Below are 21,356 nucleotides of genomic sequence, written 5' to 3'. Positions count from 1 at the left end.
TGTTCCTTTGATTGTTTACAGACACTTGGGGCAGTGGGGCTCTTCTTTGTCTGATTTCAGGGAATTGCACCTGTTCACTCTTCCCCCCCTTCCAACTTGGAAAGTCTCTAATCTTTTACCCTATTAGAAATCAGATTACCTGATGTTATATTTCTTTTTATTAATTGAGCTTATTTGATTATTTGTTTTAATGTATAAAAGCCTGTCTCCCCTGTATTCAATGAGGTCCAAGCCTAAGCTGAGGAGGTCTGGTCCCAGTTTGTTGAGCAGTTGGCATTCATTGCTTGATAAATCAATAGGCTTGGAAGCCCAAACCTTTGTTTCCTGAGTTGCTTTGTCTTTCACCTGCCACATAGATATAAAACCTAGATACAGAACAGTATGTAATTAGATACTAAACTGTGCATATGGACTGAGAGGGCTGAGGGAGTCTAGGAAAGAATTCTAATTCAGTGTGGATGGGATAAGTCAGAGAAGACTGCAATGGAAGAACCTTTAAGGATAAGTAGGTTTAAGAGAACCAAGAAATGACATTTTGGCTGTAAGTTCAGTGAAGATGTCACAGCCAGACCTAGGGGTGGAATGGCCACGGCCACCTTCGGTCAGTTTCTAGAAGGTGAGGTGTGACCATGGGGAGGAGAGAACAGTAGCTCTTGGTGTGGTCAGAACAGTGCCCTAGGAGTTAGGAGACCCTGGTTTTGGTCCTTCCTCTGACTCTAGCTTGCTTTGTGACCTTGGGCAGTCACTTCTCTTTTCTAGACCTCAGTTTCCTAATTTGTCCAAGGAGGTTGGACTTTATAGCTAAGGTCCTCTACCTGGACGTGTCAAATTCATGGGCCACAAGCTGCCCACCAAACTAACTGGGAACCAGACTAAAATGAATTATTTAACAAGATAAATAAAAATATAATACAGTATAGATAATGTTAATTTGGGTTTTTTTTTTCCTAAGTCATTATGTGGCCAAGAGAGTTTCTAATTGAGTTTGACACCACTGCAGTCTACATCTCTGAATATATCTACATGTATTCCATGGTTTTTAGGTACCCAAGAACTGTGACTTCACTACTATAGATGCCCAAACCCTGTGTCTGACCTCAGAATTAAGAAGGGGTATGGGAAGACTTGGCCTCCCTCTGCTCCCAGCTTAATTAAAGCTCTTTTTTGCCTTTGCAGTTGTTAACATCTATCAAGGGACATCTGCAGCTTCAGCTGGATCAGTAGGAGCCTGCTGGGGAGATGGTTAGAAGTACCTGAGACTGATTAAAGATGTGCCAGTCCGTAGCAGGGAACGAAGTCTATGTTGACACATAGAGCCATTGGAGATGTAGATGTCTCTCCAGCCCTTCCCTCCAAGCTTAAATAAACACCAGACTTAAGACACCCCTCCTGTCCCCCCCCCCCCGAAGCTACTTGCCCTTGGTCCCCAAGACCCGCTGCAAGCAAGTTGTGCTGCAAGTGGAGACTGACAGATGTGCCTGGAGCACCAGGCCTCCTCTTTTCTTCCTGGAACCCCCCTTTTGAACAGTGGGAGGAGCAGACACCTGACCAAGAAAGGATGCCCACCAAGGGGAAATACCTCCTCAATGAGGATGAGGAGTGGAAGAGCAGAGATTCCCGCTATGAGCAGTTCCACCATATGAGCCAACATTACCCTCTGATGCTCATCTTCCTCTCTATTGCCATCATTTTCTCAGCCATACTCATCATCCTTGCCTTCATCCATGGGGTGAGTGGATTGGCTGGGGTGCTTGAAGAGAGACTGACTAGGAATTGGGAGTCTTCTGTTCTAGTTCTGGATCCACTAGCAAACTAGCTGTGATCATGGGCTGGTCACATCTTTCTCTTGGCCTCAGTTTCCTCCCCTGTGAAATGAGGAAGGGGTAGAAAGGAGCAAGCATTAAGCTCCTATTGTGTACCCTGGGAGGTAGGTGCAACTGTTATCTTCATTCTACAGTTGAATTAATTGATGCAGATAAAAGTTAAGTGACTGGCCCAGGATTATATCCTTAGCATCTGAGTCTAGATTTGAGCTGAGGTCTTCCCTCCTCCAGACCCCGTGCTTACTCGGTCTACTGCATTAACTTAAGTGGGGGACGTAGGGTTGGGTTTGGTGCCATAGGATAGACCCGAGCTCAAATCCTGGTTCTGCCACATATACACCATGTGACCTTGGGTAAATCCCTTAACTCCATTGACCTCAGGTTTCCTTACCTATAAAATGACGAAAGGGTTGAATTAGGTGATTTCTGAGGTTCCTTCCATCTTTAAATCTGTCATGCCAGGATAAGAATTCCTGCCCTGATTATTTCACAGAATTTTCGTTTGGGCCAAATGAATTAATAGATGGGGAGCTATGAAAAATTCAATAGTATTGTGTGACTAGGAGGTCCTGATTTAGTGGGAGCAGCCTCTTTTCCTCTCCTTCGTCTGTATTCTCTTGTGTTTGCTTTTCTCTCCGCTGAGGAGAAAGCAGCAGCATGGGAATCAGGATGATTACGCTTTGGTCCTCACTCTGACACTGACTTGCTATTTGATTTTTGAGAAATTCATTTTATAGTGAGAAGAGCTTTGTATGCAGACTGAGAGGAATCAGGGGAGCTGGGTTCAGATCCCAGTCCTGCTGCTTCCTGCTTCCCTGGGCAAGCTATCTGGTCCTCAGTTTCCTTTTCTGTAAAATTGGGGGAGGAAAGTAGGCTGGATAACCTCTAAAGCCCTTTCCGTTTTAAATCTTACATTATGAATTATAAATGCATGAATTTAATTTCCATCTCCCTTCTCCCACCTTCTATCTGTATACATTATTTGCTTCTTTTCACCCTTAGAAGAAAGTGAGATTGGTTGGCATTTCTTTTCTTTCTTTCTTTCTTTTTTTTTTTTGATGAGGCAGTCGGGGTTAAGTGACTTGCCCAGGGTCACACAGCTAGTATATGTCAAGTGTCTGAGGTCAGATTTGAACTCAGGTCCCTCCTGACCCCAGGGCTTGTGCTTTATCCACTGCACCACCTTGGTCCCCAAGACCCACTGCAAGCAAGTTGTGCTGCAAGTGGAGACTGACAGATGTGCCTGGAGCACCAGGCCTCCTCTTTTCTTCCTGGAACCCCCCTTTTGAACAGTGGGAGGAGCAGACACCTGACCAAGAAAGGATGCCCACCAAGGGGAAATACCTCCTCAATGAGGATGAGGAGTGGAAGAGCAGAGATTCCCGCTATGAGCAGTTCCACCATATGAGCCAACATTACCCTCTGATGCTCATCTTCCTCTCTATTGCCATCATTTTCTCAGTCATACTCATCATCCTGAGGCTCTGAAAGGGAATTGATTTGTTCATCATTATACAGGCAGTGAGTAGCCCTGCCAGGATTTAAACCCTGCTCCTTCTAATATGCTGCACTGTCTCTCCAAGCTGATAAAATGGGGTAGGGGTATGAAGAATCCAGATGGGTTAGGGCCCACAGGTGGGGAACCTGCAGCCTTGAGGCCACGTGTGTCCCTCTAGGTGCTCAAGTGCAGCCCTTTGACAAGTCCTTTGATCTGTGCAGTTTGGATTCAGTAAAAGGGCTGCCCTTGAGGATCTAGAGGGCCACATGTGGCTTCAAGGCTGCAAGTTCCCTACATCTGGTTAGGCCAAAGCATCCTACTAATCCCAAATAATGTTGTGAGGACCAAGGTCTCTAGTCCATTTGACTAAAAGTGGAGTATTCATACTTGCTCCTCAAGAGAAATGCTTGTAGTAATTTCTATAGGCTCTGGAGATAAGGAGGGAAACTGAGGCTGAGAAATGAAGTATCATTTTTACCAGTTTCCTCTTGAATGTATGGAAACATGGTCCATCCCCCTGAAGCAGTTGATTATTTCATAGTGTAGACCTCCCTTTCCCCAACCCCCCCTTCTCCCTTCCCAGACACACCAGGAGAAATTTAGCCTATAAAAGTTGAAAGAGTCAGGAAGATCATCAATAGTGTTAATGGGCTGGGCTAACACAGGAGGGCTTCATAGAGGAGGTAGATGTAGAGAGAAGACAATCATGAGACATGAATTCTTACTGTGATTTATGTTTGGCTGGCTCCCAGAACTTCTCCGGACACCTCACCTTCCTGGTGACTGCGTTCATAATTCTGATCCTGTTTGTAATCATGTATGCGCTGGTGTACATTGAGTGCCTCTTTCAGAAATGGCTCAAATTCTTTGCTGTGGTCATCTGGATTTGCTTCTTGACCCTGGGTTTCATCTTAATCTTCGACTGGAAGGATGACGAAACCTACATGTGGGAGCAGGTAACGGTGGGGCCCAAGACCCCTGGGTCCCTTGTCACTAGCGGATGGAGAGAGTCAGTACAGTGCTTTGGACTGACTGTTAGACTGGGGAACAGGACACTGACTTCTGTCCCTGCCTCTGTCACTGATTCCCCTAGGACCTTGTGTAAGCCAGTTTCCTTCTGTGTACTTTTTGCTTTCCCCTCTGTAAAACGAGGGGGTTGAACCAGATGACCTCCAACATCACTTTCAACTCAGACATTCTATAATTGTGGGACTTTGCTAACTCGTACTGAATTGATTTATTCCTTGGGAGATCCGATGCCTGTAAAAAAACCTTCCTTTCCCAATTATACACAGGGATAGAGGGAGAATCCACAAATTGTTAGGTAGTTTTTGATTTTCGGTGAGGTGAACAAGGTGGAGGGATTGATTTACTTTCTCGTTCCGGTTGGCTCAGGCCAATATTGTATTAAAATGAGACCCCCTCCTTTAGGGCACTAGTTGAGACTGGTCGCAGGGAGGTACTTAACCCAAAGGTGTATTTGAGGGGGTAACTGCTCAGGATTCACACTTGGTTGCCAAATCTAGAAGGCACTTTAAAGGTCATTTGGTCTACCTCCCTCATTTTACAGATGGGAAAACAGAGGCAGAGATCAAATGATTTGTCCATGGTCACACTGGTAATAAGTGGCAGAGGGGGGATTCAAACCCAGGACCTGGGAAGCCAAATCCTACATTTTCACCACTCCATGCAAACTGTAGCCCAGAGGGTGTGGCTGTTGCTTTGTGCCCTGTCATTGGGCCAGGTGAACAAGCCTTAGCCTAGCTTCCTTCAGAGTGTTAATTATCCTTTCCCAGGGGAACTCACTGGGATGGAAGCTGCCCTGTCTCCAAGGAGGCTATTTTAACCACTCTCAGTTATAGCCCAGGGTGTCAGTGTGTCAGTTGTACTGTCTCCCAGCTCATGGGCTTATTAGGGGTTTGAAACTTCACTATGGGTGAAACTTGGCAGGCTCTAATCTTGGCCTCCAACTACATTTTAATGTGTGGGAAATGATGAATAAACTTGGCTTTCCCTTGAGTAAAGAAAAAAAACCCAACCCGACAAATCTTAGATTTTTCCTTTTGGCTCAATGTTCTTATAAACTCTGTTCTTGGTCGCAGCTCATTTAATAAAGGAAGTGTGTCACACTGAAGACATCTTGGGGTCTGAGTGACCACATTTGGAGGCTGATTGGGGAGCTGGATGATTTTTACCCATCTGCTCTAGAGCATAATGGTCATCCTCCAATTGACTGTCTCTGTGCTCCCAAGGGACAGAACTTCGGTGATGTCTCAAATTCAGTTAATAACTTTACCCTCTTGTCCCCAAGAATTCCCCTCTCTCACCCACGCTTTTTCTTAGAATGGTGAGTGAAGAACCAAATTGGCTTGATTTCAGGTCCAGAAGCTTGGTATCATTTTTTGTCTCTTTACTTGCTCTCTGCAATGATGATAATGGGCAATTCCATAGCAAGGAGGAGGAGAGGAATGCCTATCTATAATTGACATCAAAGGTGGCTTGGTAGAAAGAAGCCAGAAGATTGGGATTTATATCCTGGCTCTGACCCTTAGTACCTGTGTGATCTTGGATAAGTTACCTAAATACTCTAGGACTTGGTGTCATTCTCTGTAAAAATAAGGGGTCGGTCTAGATGTTCTCTGATGTCCCTTCTAACCCTGAGTTCCATGGTGGATGTACTGGATAATTGGCCCGTGGATGTAATGATCATGATTTATTCCAATGCCTGTGGTCTCAGGAGCCCAACTTCCTACTCTCCTTTTCCAGTTTTGAGGTTGCTGGTGTTCACCATGTCTTCTTTCTCCAGGTACCCTTCTTTCTGTTCATCATCTTCACTGTGTATACCATGCTGCCTTTTGAGATGAAGGAGGCCATTGTGGTGAATGTTGTGTCTACACTGTCTTATCTGCTAGTACTAGGTATCCGGACTAAAGTGTTCACAGCAGTGCCCCACTTGCCAGTGGTGCTCCAGGTAAGAAGCACCTATAGACATAGCACTCATGTATCAAGAGCTTAGAGTGAGCAGAGCTCTCCGCTAGGTGCTAGGGAGTTAGCTCCAGTTCCTGGTCTGGAGAAGCTTGCAGCCCAGAAGACACCAGCACAAAGTGCTTGATGGCTCAGCAGGCTTCAGTGAACCAGGTCTGTGGGAAACCAGCCTTAAAGAAACTGCTAAATTAAATAGAGGGGATTGTCATTTTGGCCCGAGGGTTGTTCTCATGGTCATTTTCAGATTTTCATTTATTGCTTGGAGTAGTAGTGGTCTGATCTGAGTCTCTGGATATTATGTAGAGGTCTGGCCTTTAGAGAGGTAGATAGAACATTTATTAAGCACTTAATATGTTCCAGGAATCATGCTAAGGGCTGATACAAAAACAAGAAAACGTTCTCAAGGAATTTACCTTCTAATGGGGGAAGAAGACACATAAGGAGGAGTTAGAAAGCAAGGGTGGGAGGTATGGAGGAGGGTACCCATGCTGGGATGAGGCAGCCAGAGTGGAGGTGGAGCAGTCAGGACAGTGAGCTAGACGTTAAAGGAGTGACATGGCTGGGGCTTCTTAGGATATGGCAGTTCCCAGCAGGAGGTCAACAGTGATTGAGTTGGCTTTAGAGTGGAGTTATCTTCAGGGGTGATAGGCAGCCAGCACTGATGTGGAGAATTCCAGAGAAAGAACCTCATCTAGAGCATTTGTTTGGTGTTCCTAAGGGAGAGAATCCAGCCTAGCTTCTCCCTCTGGTCAAAATTCATCAATATGACTTGTGCTTGTCTTTGGGATCTGAAAAGGGCATGAAAATGCATTGAGTGGGAAGGTAGGGACTGAGACATTGTTCTCTTATTACCTATCCTAGGACAGTCCTCAGTGTGGCTAAGAGCACTGAGAAGGGGCAAGGGGACTTTTAAACAATTAGGCATGGCTTCCCTTGGGAGTTTGAGCCACAGACTTCCTTCTGGTTTTCAGCCCATGTGGCATTCGTCACTCACATACTTACCCCTTCCTCAGCACTGGTCCGTGGGGAGGTGGGGAAGTGGTGGTAAAAAGGAGGCCATTGGAAAGAGGATGGTTGTGCCCAACTGGTCTTATCTGTTTTCTGGATGTGTGTCATGTGTCCATGGAGGGAGATAACCATCAGTGATCTTGTTTCCTTCCCCAAAAGAACTCTGTGGTAGAGGGGAGTTCTAACTTGGCAAGATTACAGGAGTAATTGGCTCCTTTATCACAAGATTCTCCCTTCCCCCACCCCAATTCCAACTGCAGTGAAGATGGAATAAAGGGGATCCTCATGTTCTCTGTTGCCTGGGTATGTGCCATGTCAGGCTATGCTCAGAAAAACCTTGCATTGTTATAGCTGATGCTCATATTTCCAAGGGACTTTCTTAATTATCTCATTATATCTTCATGACTGCAAGGTAGATAGCGTTAGGTATCATTCATTATAACACATATTGATATAGTGCCTGCCGTATGCACAAGGTCTTATGCTACAGGCTGGACTTGTAAAGATCAGTCTCCATAATTCTTTGTCACATAGAGAAGTGACTTTCCCCAAGGTTACCAGTAAGCAAGTGTTTGAATGGGGACGCCAGTCCCTGTTCTGTCATTCCTAGGCTATGTTATTTCCATGTCCCTGTGTGCTTCTGACTCCTGTCTGAGTGTGTGTGTGTGTGTGTGTGTGTGTGTGTGTGTATGTATGTATGTGTACACACTTTATTATCTCATGCTGTGGTACCTTGTAAGAAACTAGCTGTGGTAGCCATAGACAAGTAAGTAGAAGGTGGTTGTCTTACTGTAGGAGCCTGTTCTTACTCTCTGAACCCTTAAACAAACAAAGCAACCCTAGGATAAAGCAGATAATCGTATCTTCCAGCTGAGACATCTCTCCCAGGCTGCTTTTTAGTCATTTATGGATTAAAGGAAACTCAAGGCCAAGAGAAATGTTTTTCCTTCCCAGAGCTTGGGCCGAGAGCCAGCTCTGTCCAGGGAGGAGGGGTGTGGGTTGGGTTCGAGTCCCTCCAGTTGCCAACCAGTCATGCACAGCGCTTTGGGACTGTAGCTCTCCTGCCAAGGCCTTGTTTGATGGCCCTTCAGTCTTCAGTAGACTCCAAACATTCCATGGCCATCACGCTTGTCTCTGGGCTTCCGTTATAGGCTATGGCCCCTGCAGGAAAGTTTACCTCTTCCTTGTCCCTGGCATGGAGTCCTGCCCTTCTTTTCCTGACCAGGACTTAGACATTTTGGCACTGGTGGAGAAATTAAATTGGGTGGGTGCAGTGGAAAGCATAGCAGACTACAAGGTGAGAGGCCCAGTGTCTTGTCTTGGTTCTGCCAGGAATTATCTGCATGACCCCAAGGGAATCACTTCCCTTCTCTGGACCTTGGTCTCCATCGCATGAGGGGCTGGACTCCAAAGCCTCTTCCTGAACAAGAGGAATGTTCAATGAGTGTGGGAGATGGCTCAGATGGCTCAGAAAGGACAGCTGGAAGGGAGGACCTGAGCTTGTACCGGGATTTGGAATTGGGAGATACAATTAATATTTTATTTAAAAAAATTTTTTTTTTCTTTTTGGTGAGGCAATTGGGGGTGACTTGCCCATGGTCACACAGCTAGTAAGTGTCAAGTATCTGAGGCTGGATTTCAACTCAGGTCCTCCTGAGTCCAAGGCTGGAGCTCTCTATCCACTGTGCCACCTAGCTGCCCCTAAAATTTATATTTTAGACAAGTTGAGATGAGCCTCTCCACACTTGGTGTGTCTAGGGGCTCAGGCCACTGCTATGTCTCTGCCAGTGGGGCAGTTTTTCCTCATGCCTTGAACATTCAGGTTCTGGGTTACAGCTGCTGCCTCTCTATCTTTCCCCCTGGACTCCCCACCCTCGCAGTTGCTGGCAAACACCACCATCTTCCTTTGTGGGAACTTGATGGGTGCCTTTCACAAGTCCCAGATGCAAGATGCATCCAAAGACCTCTACATCTACACCCTTAAGTACATCCAGATCCGGAGGAAACTGAAGATCAAGAAGCGTCAGCAGGTAAGCACTTCTAGGAGCAGCTCCCAGCTTGAGATGGCTTCCCGATTATATTCTGGGAGATCCCACTCCCCACCTTATTCTTCTTCTTTGAGACCCTCAACTTCTCTTCCCTTATTTCTACTCTTCTTCCAGTCTGTCTTGTCTCCTTCCCAGATACTTTATGGGCATTCCTGCCTTCGCTTATCCTTTTGTCCCTGCTGAGACACCCTTTCCATTCCCCAAATACTAACTATTCTTCAAGGACCAGCCCAAACTTCATCTCTTCTGGAAACCTTCTTCAGCTACCTCTTGCTATATCTCTTATTATACTCCACATGGGAGTATTGGTTATATTCAGGAATGGTTTATTACATATTGTTCTTTACTTAATGCATACAATTCTCATTGTCCAAATTAGAGTATAATTCACTGGGCAGATCCCTGGACAAAACTCTTAACTTCTTTGGGTTTTATTATCCCATCTGTAAAGTGAGGGGCTTAGACTAAAAACTGGTGACTTAAAGTAAGACCATACCTTCTCCCCTTATGCATAAGGCTGCTTTGTAAACCATTGCGGACTTGCCTTGATAATGACGCTGACTAAGCCTTTGGTCCAAGGAATTTGGGTCGTTTATTTTGGAGAAGAATGGGGGAACTTGGGGGAATTTGATGGTCATGTGGAAGAGCAGTTAGATGTATTACTATTTTTTAAAAATTATTTTTTAAAAATTCCCGATCATATTGAAACAATCATAACAATCATTTAAAAGATTTTAAGTTCCAAATTCTCTCTTTCCCTCCCTCCTCACTCCCCTTCTTGAGAAGGCAAGCAATTTAATATCGATTACACATGTGAAGTCATATAAAACATATTTCCATATTAGCCATGTTGCAGAAGAAAAGAGACAAAAGAAAAAATAAGGATAAAGCAAAAAAAGTATGCTTCAATCAGTACTCAGAATGTATTAGTTCTCTCTCTGGGGGTGGATAGCATTTTTCATCATGAGTCCTTTGTGATTGTGGGAGATTTAGAGCAGAGGATGTCAGAGCTAGAAGAAACCTTAGGGTTCCAGTCTCTTCATGTTCTATTTGGCGCGAGAGTGTAGCACAAGGACCAAGGGATGGAATTTATTGGGAAGCAGATATTTAGATCAATATGAAGAAGACCTTCCTAGGTAGAGTCTTCAAATGATAGAATGAACAGGCTGCCTTGGGAGGTAATGAGTTTCCCCAATACTGGAGCTTCTTCATCAGAGGCTAGATGGCCTTGTGTTAGGTAGGCTGTAGAGGGGATGCCACTTATGCTTCTGGTATGAGTGTGTGTGTGAGGGGGGATGTGTGTGTGTGTAACAAGCTGCCCCCTGGAGTCCCTTTCATCTTTGAAATTCTATAATACCCTGCCCTTCAGGAGAACCTGCTGCTCTCAGTATTACCAGCTCATATCTCCATGGGAATGAAGTTGGCCATCATCGAGCGGCTCAAGGAGAACAATGACAGACGAAGTATGCCAGACAACAACTTCCATAGTCTCTATGTCAAGCGGCACCAGAATGTGAGGTGAGAGTCTGTGTGGCTACAAGTGTGAAGCCACACTTGGGGTGAGAGAATCACCCGTGGGAGAGAAGTTTGGGCCAGGTGGGTTGGAGCCATATTGAGGACTATGAATGCCAGAGTCCAGTTTGCATTTTATTCAGAAGGCAAGGGGCCTTTGGAGTAAAGGTGTGACCTCATCAGAGCAGTACCTTAGGAATGTCAGTTGGGCAATGGTGTGGATGATAGATAGGTTGGAGTGGGCAGGAGAGGGGCTTTAATCAGGAAGACCAGGTAGAAGGCTGGTGTAAAGTGTTGTCGATGAAAAAGAGATGAGGGCCTGAACTGTAGTGGTCACAATGAGAATGGAAAGAAAGGAATGTATGCTCAATATATAATGAAGGTAGATGTAACAAAACGGGGCAACTGAGTGGCTATGAGGGAGAATTGAAGGAGACCACTCCAAATTTACTATCCATAGAAATAGAGAAATTAGGGGAGAATCAACTTTAAGAGAGGAGATGTTGAGTTTAGTTTGGTATGTGTTGGGTTCAGGCTGCCAGCATGACATCTAGGTGTAGGTATCTGGTAGGCAGTGGAACTAAGCTATAGGGAGAGATTGGGGGTAGAGATGTAGTTAGATTTTGGAGTCATCTTCATGGAGGTGATAATTGAAGTCATATTAATGGTTGAAATTGCTAAGGGGGAGAGAGGAGAAGAGAAGAGAGAAAAAAGGGATGATGGGCATTATAGGATAAAGCAGTTAAAGTGAGTGATACAGTCAGTCTTATAAGAATTAAGTGAAGGGACATCACAGAGGAGGCTAGAGCAGTGAGAGAGGGCTTTGTGGAGGAGGTGGACCTAGCTTTGACTTTGAAACACCGAGAAGTTTTTTTATAAGTAAAGAGGGCATTTAGGAGATCAGGGAGAGGGAGGACAGCATGAGCAGTGGTACACAAACAGGAATGAGCCTGGTGTGTTCTGGGGATAGTCACTAGGCCAGTGTGACTGGAGCTGAAGGCCTGAGCTTTGAGAGAAGTTGGATTTATTGGTGGACATTCTGTAGTGGAGTGATGTCAAACTCTGACAGAAATGGATCCTTTGCAGCTGCACATTGACTTAAGAAACCACAAATTAACATTATGCTCTGTTGTATTTTTATTTATTTTGTTCAACGTTTCTCAATTACATTTTAATCTGGTTCCTTTGGCTTTTGGTCAGGAGTTTGGGACCTCACACCCATTTTACTGAGAGGGACTTCTTCCCTTGGCTTCAGAGTCCTCCTAACCATTTCTTTGTGCGTTCATCATCTTTCTGACCCATGAATATAGGTGTTTTCCCAGCGGATTCTCTGTACTCTCTCCCTTAACCATCTCAGACCAACTCCCATAGCTTTAATTACCACTTCTATGCAGGTGATTCCTCCATCTCTGTCTGTATACCTGACCTCTTTCCTGACCTTCAGACCCCTTCTCCCACTGCCTTCAGGACATCTCCACTGCTATGTCTTATCAGCATCTTAAATCCAGTAAGTCCAAAAGTGATCACATGCCCCTTAAACCTGCTTCTGCTTCTGACTTCACTGTTTCTGTGTATGACACCCCTATCCACCTGTAAGTCAACTACCATTTATAAGTGCTGGGGATGTTGAGAAAGCTAAACAAACAAACAAAAACAAACAAACCCCCCCCCCAACACCATATGTCTGTGACCATAGGATTATCTTTGGCTTTTTCCTTTCTCTCAGTTCTCGTGTAGTCAGTTACCAAGTCCCATCAGTTCTGTCTCTGCACCATCTCTTGAATTGGACCCTTTTCCCTCTTCTCACTGCCACCAACAATGAATCCTCTTTGCCAATTGTTACGACTGTTACAGTAGCCTTCTTGCAGGTCTTCTGACCTGTATTCTTCATTCTCCCCTCCCTCTAATCCATAATTCATATCCTTGCGAGATTGATCTTTTTTTTAATGTGTCCTGTCCATGCTCAATAACCTTTGGTGGTTCTCTGCTGGCTCCTGAATAAGTTTCAGACTCATATCTCATGGTAATTCCTTCCTCACATGTTGGGCTCCAGCTTGTCTGGACATTGTTATATCCCCCAGCCTCAGGAAGGGAGAGCTGAAGCATGACTGGAAGCCTAGGATGACTTTTCTGCCCACCTTTACCTATTGAATTCTTACCTTTTCTTTCTTTCTTTCTTTCTTTCTTTCTTTCTTTCTTTCTTTCTTTCTTTCTTTCTTTCTTTCTTTCTTTCTTTCTTTCTTCTTTTCTTTCTTTCTTCTTTTCTTTCTTTCTTTCTTTCCTTCCTTCCTTCCTTCCTTCCTTCCTTCCTTCCTTCCTTCCTTCCTTCCTTCCTTCCTTCCTTCCTTCCTTTCTTTCTTTCTTTCTTTCTATTCTATTCATTTATTTATTTGTCTGTCTGTCTATCTATCCATTCATTCATTTATTTGTTTGTCCGTCTGTTTATCTATCTATCTATCTATCTATCTATCTATCTATCTATCTATCTATCTATCTATCTATCTATCTGTTTGTTTATTTATGTGGGGCAGTTGGGGTTAAGTGACTTGCCCAGGGTCACATAGCTAGTGAGGCCAGATTTGAACTCAAGCCCTCCTGACTCCGGGGCTGGTGCTCTATCCACTGTGCCATTTAGCTGCCCCTCTTACCTGTCCTTTAAAGCTCACCTTACATGCCCCCTTGACTGTGATGCCTTCCTTCACCTGCTGCTAACAACCTGCCCTCTTAAAGGACAGGAATGAGCTGTGTCTTAGCTAAGCTTTAGCTCTTCCCCAGCCCCTGGTATAGGGCTGGGGATACACCAAGTGCTTAATAAATGTTTGTCATTGTCATTACCTGAGTATAGTAGGGGCTAGGGCTGGGACTCACACTCAGGTCTTCTGACTTAATACAGTACTCTTGGGGCAGCTGGGTGGTGCAGTGGATAGAACACTGGCCCTGAAGTCAGGAGGACCTGAGTTCAAATACGGCCTCAGACCAAACACTTGACACTTACTAGCTGTGTGACCCTGTGTAAGTCGCTTAACCCCAATTGCCTAAAAAGAAAAAAAGAATACAGTGTTCTTGCTGAATAAGGAGAATAAGACTTGCCTGACTTCCTATTTCCTAATCTCTTCAGTCACTTTTCCTCTTTTCATCCATATCTGTTCTCCATTTTTGCACCAAAGATGTAAAAATCCTAGAGCTGCCTGTTAGATTGAGGAGCCCTGGGGAATGAGGATAGAGTCAAACCAGATTGTGAAAGAAGGGTCTCAGAAGTTTTTTTTTTCTCTTTCTCTTTGTCTTTTCCACTCTCACACAACCCCCCCAGTCCCAGCAGTGCATGGTGATGGGGTCATCAAGGTTGGTTGTATAAGAGGATGACTGAGTCTTGGGGAGCATTCTAGTTCTTCCCCAAATGCTGTCTCACAGTACCTGTCCTGAGTCTCCCTGACTCCCAAAAGGAGGCTGTTGGCTCCCAGACAACTCTGATTGAGAGACAAGTCTGGAGATTGGGACAGTGGGGAGGAGAGTGAGGGACGGGGTGGGGCACAATCCAACATAGATGCTTGTTATTAAGCAAACTATATCTTCATAGTGGGTGCTTTGAGCCAGGCAGACATGATCTCATTCACCCCACAACAGTCCAGGCAAAGCAGAACAGGTCACACCTCTCTGAGGTGGCCTAGCATTGTTGGCTGGGAAGGCAGAGGGTACTTATTACTGTTAAAGCCATAGTGGGAGGCCCTGCCTGCTTCTAAAGCTTCTGCAACCCAGTGGTACTACATTTGCCCCAACTTTGGGGCTCACGTTCTCACTTCATAGATTGGGGAGCTAAGGCCCCATCCAAATGGCTTATGGACATTTAGGGGCCTAATTGTGAATCCAAACCCCCAATTTAAAAAAAGTTTTTATATAGTTTATTCATGCTGTGATGAAGAATTATCTTCATGGATAAACATCATCCATAGTGCCTTTTACTCCTTCTTTTCGCCAGCACCGACATTTGCCTTTGCATTACCCTTGACTTTTCATTCTGTTCTTGCATTCCTTTCACTGTTTTCTTCATGTATTTTTCTTTTCATACAGGCCATGCCTTGCAAGTCCGTGCTTTGGTTCATTTTTTTTAATATAAATTTATTTTTAGTTTTAACATTCACTTCCATAAGTTTTTGAGTTCCAAATTTTCACCCCATCTCATCCCTCCCCCCATCCCAAGATGGCATGCATTCTGAATATCCCTTCCCCTAGTCTGTCTTCTCTTCTATCTCTCCCCCCTTCTCTTATCCCCTTCCCCTTCTATTTTCCTGTAGGGCAGGATAGACTTCTGTACCCCATTTCCTGTATTTCTTATTTCCCAGTAGCATGTGAAAATATTGTTTTTAAACCTATGTTTTTAAAACTTTAGGTCTCAAATTTTCTCTCTTCCTCCCTCCCCACCCACCCTCATTGAAAAGGCAAGCAACTCAATATAAGTTGTACATGTGCAGTTATGCAAAACCCGTCCATAGTAGACATGTTGTGAAAAACTAACTCTATTTCCCTTAATCCTATCCTGCCCTCCCATTTATTCTATTCTTTCTTCTGACCCTGTCCCTCCTCAGAAGTATTTATTTCTGATTACCCCCTTTCCCAATCTGTCCTCCTCCCAATTGAATTGGGTATGTTATTCCCTCCTTAAGCCAAATCCTACGAGAATAAGATTCACTCATTCCCTCTCACCTTTCCCCATTTCCCCTCCTCTGTAAGAGACTTTTCTTTTGTTTTTTTTTTGTGAGATAATTTACCCCATTCTACCTCTCCCTTTCTTCTTCTCGATATAATCCTCTCTCATCCCTTAATTTTATTCTCCAGATATGACCCCTTAATCTTCAACTCACCCTGTGCCCTCTATCTTATCTATATACATACATACATATTTTTTTCCTCCTACCCTAATACTGACAAAGGTCTCATGAGTTATAAATATCATCTTTCCATGCAGGAATGTAAACAGTTCAATCTTAATAAGTCTCTTATGATTTCTCTTTCCTGTTTACCTCTTCATGTTCCACTTGAGTCCTGTATTTGAAAGTCAAATTTTCTATTCAGCTCTGGTCTTTTCATCAGGAATGCTTGAAAGTCCTCTATTTCACTGAATGACCATTTTTTCCCCTGAAGGATTATACTCAGTTTTGCTGGGTAGGTGATTCTTGGTTGTAATCCTATCTCCTTTGCCCTCCGGAATATTATATTCCATGCCCTGTGGTCCTTTAATGTAGAAGCTGCTAAATCTTGTGTTATCCTGATTGTGTTTCCACAGTACTTGAATTGTTTCCTTCTGGCAGCTTGTAATATTTTCTCCTTGACCTGGGAACTCTGGAATTTGGCTACAATATTCCTAGGAGTTTTCCTTTGGGGATCTCTTTCAGGAGGAGATCTGTGGATTCTTTCAATTTCTATTTTGCCCTCTGGTTCTACTATATCAGGGCAGTTTTCCTTGATAATTTCTTGAAAGATGATGTCTAGGCTCTTTTTTTGATCATGGCTTTCAGATAGTCCAATAATTTTTAAATTCTCTCTCCTGGATCTATTTTCCAGGTCAGTTGTTTTTCCAATGAGATATTTCACATTGTTTTCTAATTTTTCATTCTTTTGGATTTGTTTTACAGTGTCTTGATTTCTCATAAAGTCACTCTCTTCCAATTGCTCTATTCTAATTTTTAAGGAAGTATTTTCTTCAGTAATCTTTTGGACTTCCTTTTCCATTTGGCCAATTTTTCTTTTTAGGGCATTTTCTCCTCATTGGCTTTTTGGACCTCTTTTGCCATTTGGGTTAGGCTATTTTTTAAGGTGTTATTTTCTTCAGTATTTTTTTGGGTCTCCTTTAGCAAGCTGTTGACTTGTTTTTCATGATTTTCTTGCATCACTCTCATTTCTCTTCCCAGTTTTTCCTCTACTTCCCTTACTTGCTTCTCAAAATCCCTTTTGAGCTCTTCCAAGGCCTGGGACTGATTCATATTTTTCTTGGAGGCTTTGGATGTAGGAGCTTTGACTTTGTTGTCTTCTTCTGGTTGTATATTTTGATCTTCTTTTTCACCAAAGTAAGATAATATAGTCTGACTCTTTTTGCGCTGCTTGCTCATGATCCCAGCCAATTACTTGAGTTTTAAACTCTTTGTTAAGGTAAGAGTCTGCTTCCAATGTGGAGAGTGTACTGTCCCAAGCTTCAGGGGTTTGTGTAGCTGTTTTCAGAGATACTTGTAGGGACCTGTAAATTTTCAGTTCTTCCAAGGTGGTATGATAAGGGGAGGTGTTTACTCCTTTCCTGGCCTGTGACCACAAGTACTTCTTTCTGTCCTGTAACTGTGAGGAGGGTTTGCTCTTCACAGCCACTACAAGTTCCATCATGCCAGCGCTCCTCCTCACCCCAGCCTAGAACTGTGACCCAGATCCAAACATGGGCAAAGCAAGAGATTCCTGCCTTGGCACTGGCAAAGAGATCCCTGCAATCCCTCTCTGATCAGCCACTGGATTCCCCCTCAGTCTGTGGGCTGGAAGCTCGGGAAGCAGCTGCTCCCCCCCCCCCAGGGCCACGCTCTTGGGGAATAGAGCTGAGACCCTGCCTTCCTCTCTCAGCACTGCAGAAACAGACTTTTCCCACTGACCTTCTAAGTTGTCTTTGGTATGCGTAGATTGTGGAGTCTGGAAACCTCCACAGCTGCCTGCAATTCAGTCCTCTGAGGCCTGCTCCAGGTTTGCTGTGGCCTGCGCGCCCATGCTGCGCTGTGCTCTGCTCCCAGCCTGGCGCAATACACCTTTCTGATCAATCATCCAGGTTGTCTTGGGCTGGAAATTTGTTTCACTCTGTCTTTTTGTGGGTTCTGCTGCTTCAGAATTTGTTTAGAGCCATTTTTTATGAGTATTTGGAGGGGTTAGGCTGGTTCATTTTTCTTTGCATCGTCAAGGGAATCATAAATCACGCCAAAGCCTATTGTCTTGCCATTACCAAAATGGGTTCTGAATCCAAGGACAAAAATGGTGTCTGGAGTTGTCTTATAACTCTTGGCCAGTTTTTCTCGACTTCCATTCTTGGGCACTGTGGCCTTTGCAGGATGAAGGACATCTGTCACCATCTGTTTACGCTGAAGAAGTCTGTTTGCCATGAACTTGCTGGTTCTGATGGTTGCAGTGGCGTTCATGGTGGCAGCCGGCTCCTCGAGAAGCAGGAGAGGGAAAGCCAGGGCCCTGTTCTTTGGTTCCTGCTGCCCCTTCTTCCTGGTGATGGGCCCAGGGGCCTGGGAGATGGGAACGTGTAGTCAGGGCACATGACTGAGGGGTTTTATCCTTCCCTCCATGAGGGTATTGGGGAAGTGTCTGCAGTCCATCATGTTCCTACAAACCTGCTTTCTCCTTTGACCTCCAAGCCTGATATTTGTGGCCCTCTATAATCTGACTCTCATTCACCTCACCCTCACTTTTTCTCCTTCATGTGCTTTCTGTCATAGCCAAAGTGGATGTTCTCCACCTGCTCCTGCCCTCTCCCCTCTGTGCTCCAGAGCTGGCCCGTCCTCCTCCTGGCCACTCTTATCTCTTCCCCAGAGCTGCTCCCTGGTCTCCTCCTGCCCACTCAGATCTTTGAGCCTTTTGCTCACACTTTCCCCTGAATGGACTCCTCTGTTCATCTCCCTCCATTGTAGTCCCTCACTTCCTTCAAGGCCCAGCTCAGATGCTGACTCCTCCGTGACGTCTTCCTTGAAGCTGAAAGTGATTGCTTCCTTCTCAGATGTCTCATAGCACTTTGCTTCCATCTGTCCTTTGTGTTTATTGCATTCTCTCTTGTATTGTAGTTATTTTTGTACTTATATCCTTTCATTAGCTTAAAAGTTTTTTGAGGCAACTAGGTAGCATAGTGGAAATGGGGAGGGAGGACTTAGAGTGAGGAAGCCCTGGGTTCAGATCCTGCCTCAGACACTTACCCTGGGCAAGTCACTTAACTTCTCTAAGACTCACTTTCCTCATCTATAAAATGGGGATAATGTAAAAGTACCTACTTCCCAGGATTGTTGTAAAGATAACATGTGAAGTGCTTTATAAACTTTAAAGTATAAATGTTATTTATTAATGATAATAAGGATAATTGCTATTGTTATTAGTATTTTTTATATTGTTAGTATTACTATTAGAGGAAAAAGGACTCTGTCTTTTCTGTCACTGTATGCCTAGCACCAAATACAATGTCTTGAGCATTCTAAAATAGATCTTTGGTAAATGTTTGTGGAATTGAATTTGTTGGGGACTCCAGAAAGATGATGACCATTTCTACCAAGCTTGGAGTACTTCATCTGTCTGTCAGGAGAAGCAAAAGCAGTAGAGCCCAGATCTATATCTGGAAACCAGCTTCTGCTGCGTGGGGAGGGGGGGCCACTTGGGTTGGGGGTGGGGAGACAAGAGGAGTGAGGTGGTAGGACTGGGAATTAATTACAGCAAATAGAGTCACTTATTCCCTTACTGTTTGTTCTGGGCATTGTTCCATTATTCTTTTGATATTCCCATTATGCTCGGGAGATACAAATTAATTTTAGCATTATCCATGCCAAAGCACATGAGGAGCAGTGAAGCCTAGTGAATAGATGGATGCTCTTGTAGTCAGAAAGAACTGGGCAGCTCTCTCTGGTGATGCCCATCTGCATCAGTGGAATGAAATCACAGGCTTAGACCAAAAAACCCAAAGCCTGAAGAATGATTCTAACAGCTTCCTACACACAATTCTGCCTTTTATATGCTCCGGAGCCACATGGAAATGGGGCCATGTATAATGGGAAAGGTGATGAATTTCAAGTCACCAGGCCAGAGTTAGAATCTCTGTTACTAGTTGTATGACTTTGGACAGCTCATGATTTTCCTGGGTCTCACTGTCCTCGTCTAGAAAATGACGGATCTGGACTTTGATGACCGCTAAGGTTCTTCTTCACTCTAAAGCTGATCATAAGATTTCTAGATGACCTGGCCCCTGATGCCCTTCATTAATAGAGAATTCAGAGTCAAGTATATTTGACACTTGGAAACAGGTTTGGAGCTGCTAAAATTTTCTTTGGAGGAACCATGCACCCTTAGTGGAGTCTGAGCTATGAGGCTCCCAGTCATGTTTGCTGACATATATTTGTCATCTGTGTGTCCATGCCTGTCAGTCCCCTGTCTGTACACTGACAGTTATGTGAAGTACTGACAGTGTGGCCATTGAACGTTTCATGTGGAGGACTTGGGGCCGTGTTAGTGGCTGCCTGGTCATAAGCCTGCTTTGTGGTTGTGCAGCATCCTGTATGCAGACATCGTGGGCTTTACCCGTCTGGCCAGTGACTGTTCTCCTAAGGAGCTTGTGGTGATGCTGAATGAGCTCTTTGGAAAATTCGACCAGATAGCCAAGGTAAGTCAGCCTCCCGGGTGTGCTGGGTGGGGCGTGGATTGAGCCTGTACTTGTAATGCTGTGTCCTTCACCAATGCTGACATTTAAGGAGAGCCTATTCTGGGGTGGTGAAAAGAACCTTTGGAGGAGGGCTCAGGAAGATTGGGTTCTGGTCCTGTTTGGGTCCCCTAATTAGCTACATAGCCTCAGTAAGTCACTTACTTTGCAGGAAAATGAGTGTATGAGGATCAAGATTTTGGGGGACTGCTATTACTGTGTTTCTGGCTTGCCAGTGTCTTTGCCAAATCATGCGAGGAACTGTGTGAAGATGGGACTTGATATGTGTGAAGCCATCAAGTAGGTACTTGGGGTACACAGGGTGAAGGGAGGGTGCTGTGATAGCAAAGACATTTGTCATCTGTCTTGCTCTTCCCCTGGGATTCTCTGGCTCCAAAGTCTCAGGCAGAGCCAATAGGCTTGTGCAGAGCAGATGTGAGATTCCACATGAGATATGAGAAAACACAGAGACTGAGAATAGAAATAATAACTCGAGGCCATGCATTGTTTCCTTTAATTATAGCAGAATGGACTGAGGTCAGCCAGCAGGAAGAACTGTGTGACTCTCGAGTTTGGGAGCCTATATCAAAATTAGTACTTTTAGGGGCAGCTGGGTGGGACAGTGGATAGAGCACCGGCCCTAAAGTCAGGAGGACCTGAGTTCAGATCTGGCCTCAGACTAAACACTTGACACTCACTAGCTGTGTGACCCTGGGCAAGTCACTTAACCCCAATTGCCTAAAAAAAAAATTGGTACTTTTGGTTGTAATAATAATTCCTCTCCTTACCTTGGTTTTCTCTAAGCTTATTCCAATTCTGTTCATATTTCAAGACGTAGCCCCAATCCTACCTCTTCTAGAAAACTTTCCTTGACTATCTCCGCTCCCAGAGATCCTTTCTTTTTCCTGTAGCATTTATTCTATGTATGCAAACATTTAGCACTTTGTTACATTTGGTCCAGGAGAGATGGCCTAATGGGATAGGCTATCCCTATCCTATTAATGTCTCATGGGATAGAGAGCTAGCCTTGGAGTCACAGAGACCTGAGTTCAAATTCACAT

At 44.5% G+C, this 21,356-nt stretch overlaps 1 protein-coding gene across 8 annotated transcripts in view; it reads left to right on the top strand.

Annotated features, from left to right (window-relative positions):
- The window catches only part of ADCY7 (adenylate cyclase 7), a 124,436-nt gene that overhangs the window by 60,650 nt on the left and 42,430 nt on the right, over positions 1-21,356 (top strand). For 6 of the 8 annotated variants that reach the window (XM_020985151.2, XM_020985149.2, XM_078150077.1 and 3 more), the window contains 7 exons: positions 1,177-1,729; positions 4,074-4,277; positions 6,128-6,292; positions 9,195-9,344; positions 10,732-10,880; positions 20,148-20,259; positions 20,468-20,595. In XM_020985151.2, the coding sequence (XP_020840810.1) occupies positions 1,559-1,729; positions 4,074-4,277; positions 6,128-6,292; positions 9,195-9,344; positions 10,732-10,880; positions 20,148-20,259; positions 20,468-20,595 (1,079 nt within the window). In that variant the 5' untranslated portion in view covers positions 1,177-1,558. The other 2 variants (XM_020985153.2, XM_078150078.1) reach the window with 2 other exon arrangements.

The sequence above is a fragment of the Phascolarctos cinereus genome, unplaced genomic scaffold, assembly GCF_003287225.1.
Source record: "Phascolarctos cinereus isolate Bilbo 61053 unplaced genomic scaffold, phaCin_HiC Scaffold_2;HRSCAF=192, whole genome shotgun sequence".
NCBI classification, from domain to species: Eukaryota; Metazoa; Chordata; class Mammalia; order Diprotodontia; family Phascolarctidae; genus Phascolarctos; species Phascolarctos cinereus.
This window is presented reverse-complemented; position numbering and strand designations above follow the sequence as displayed.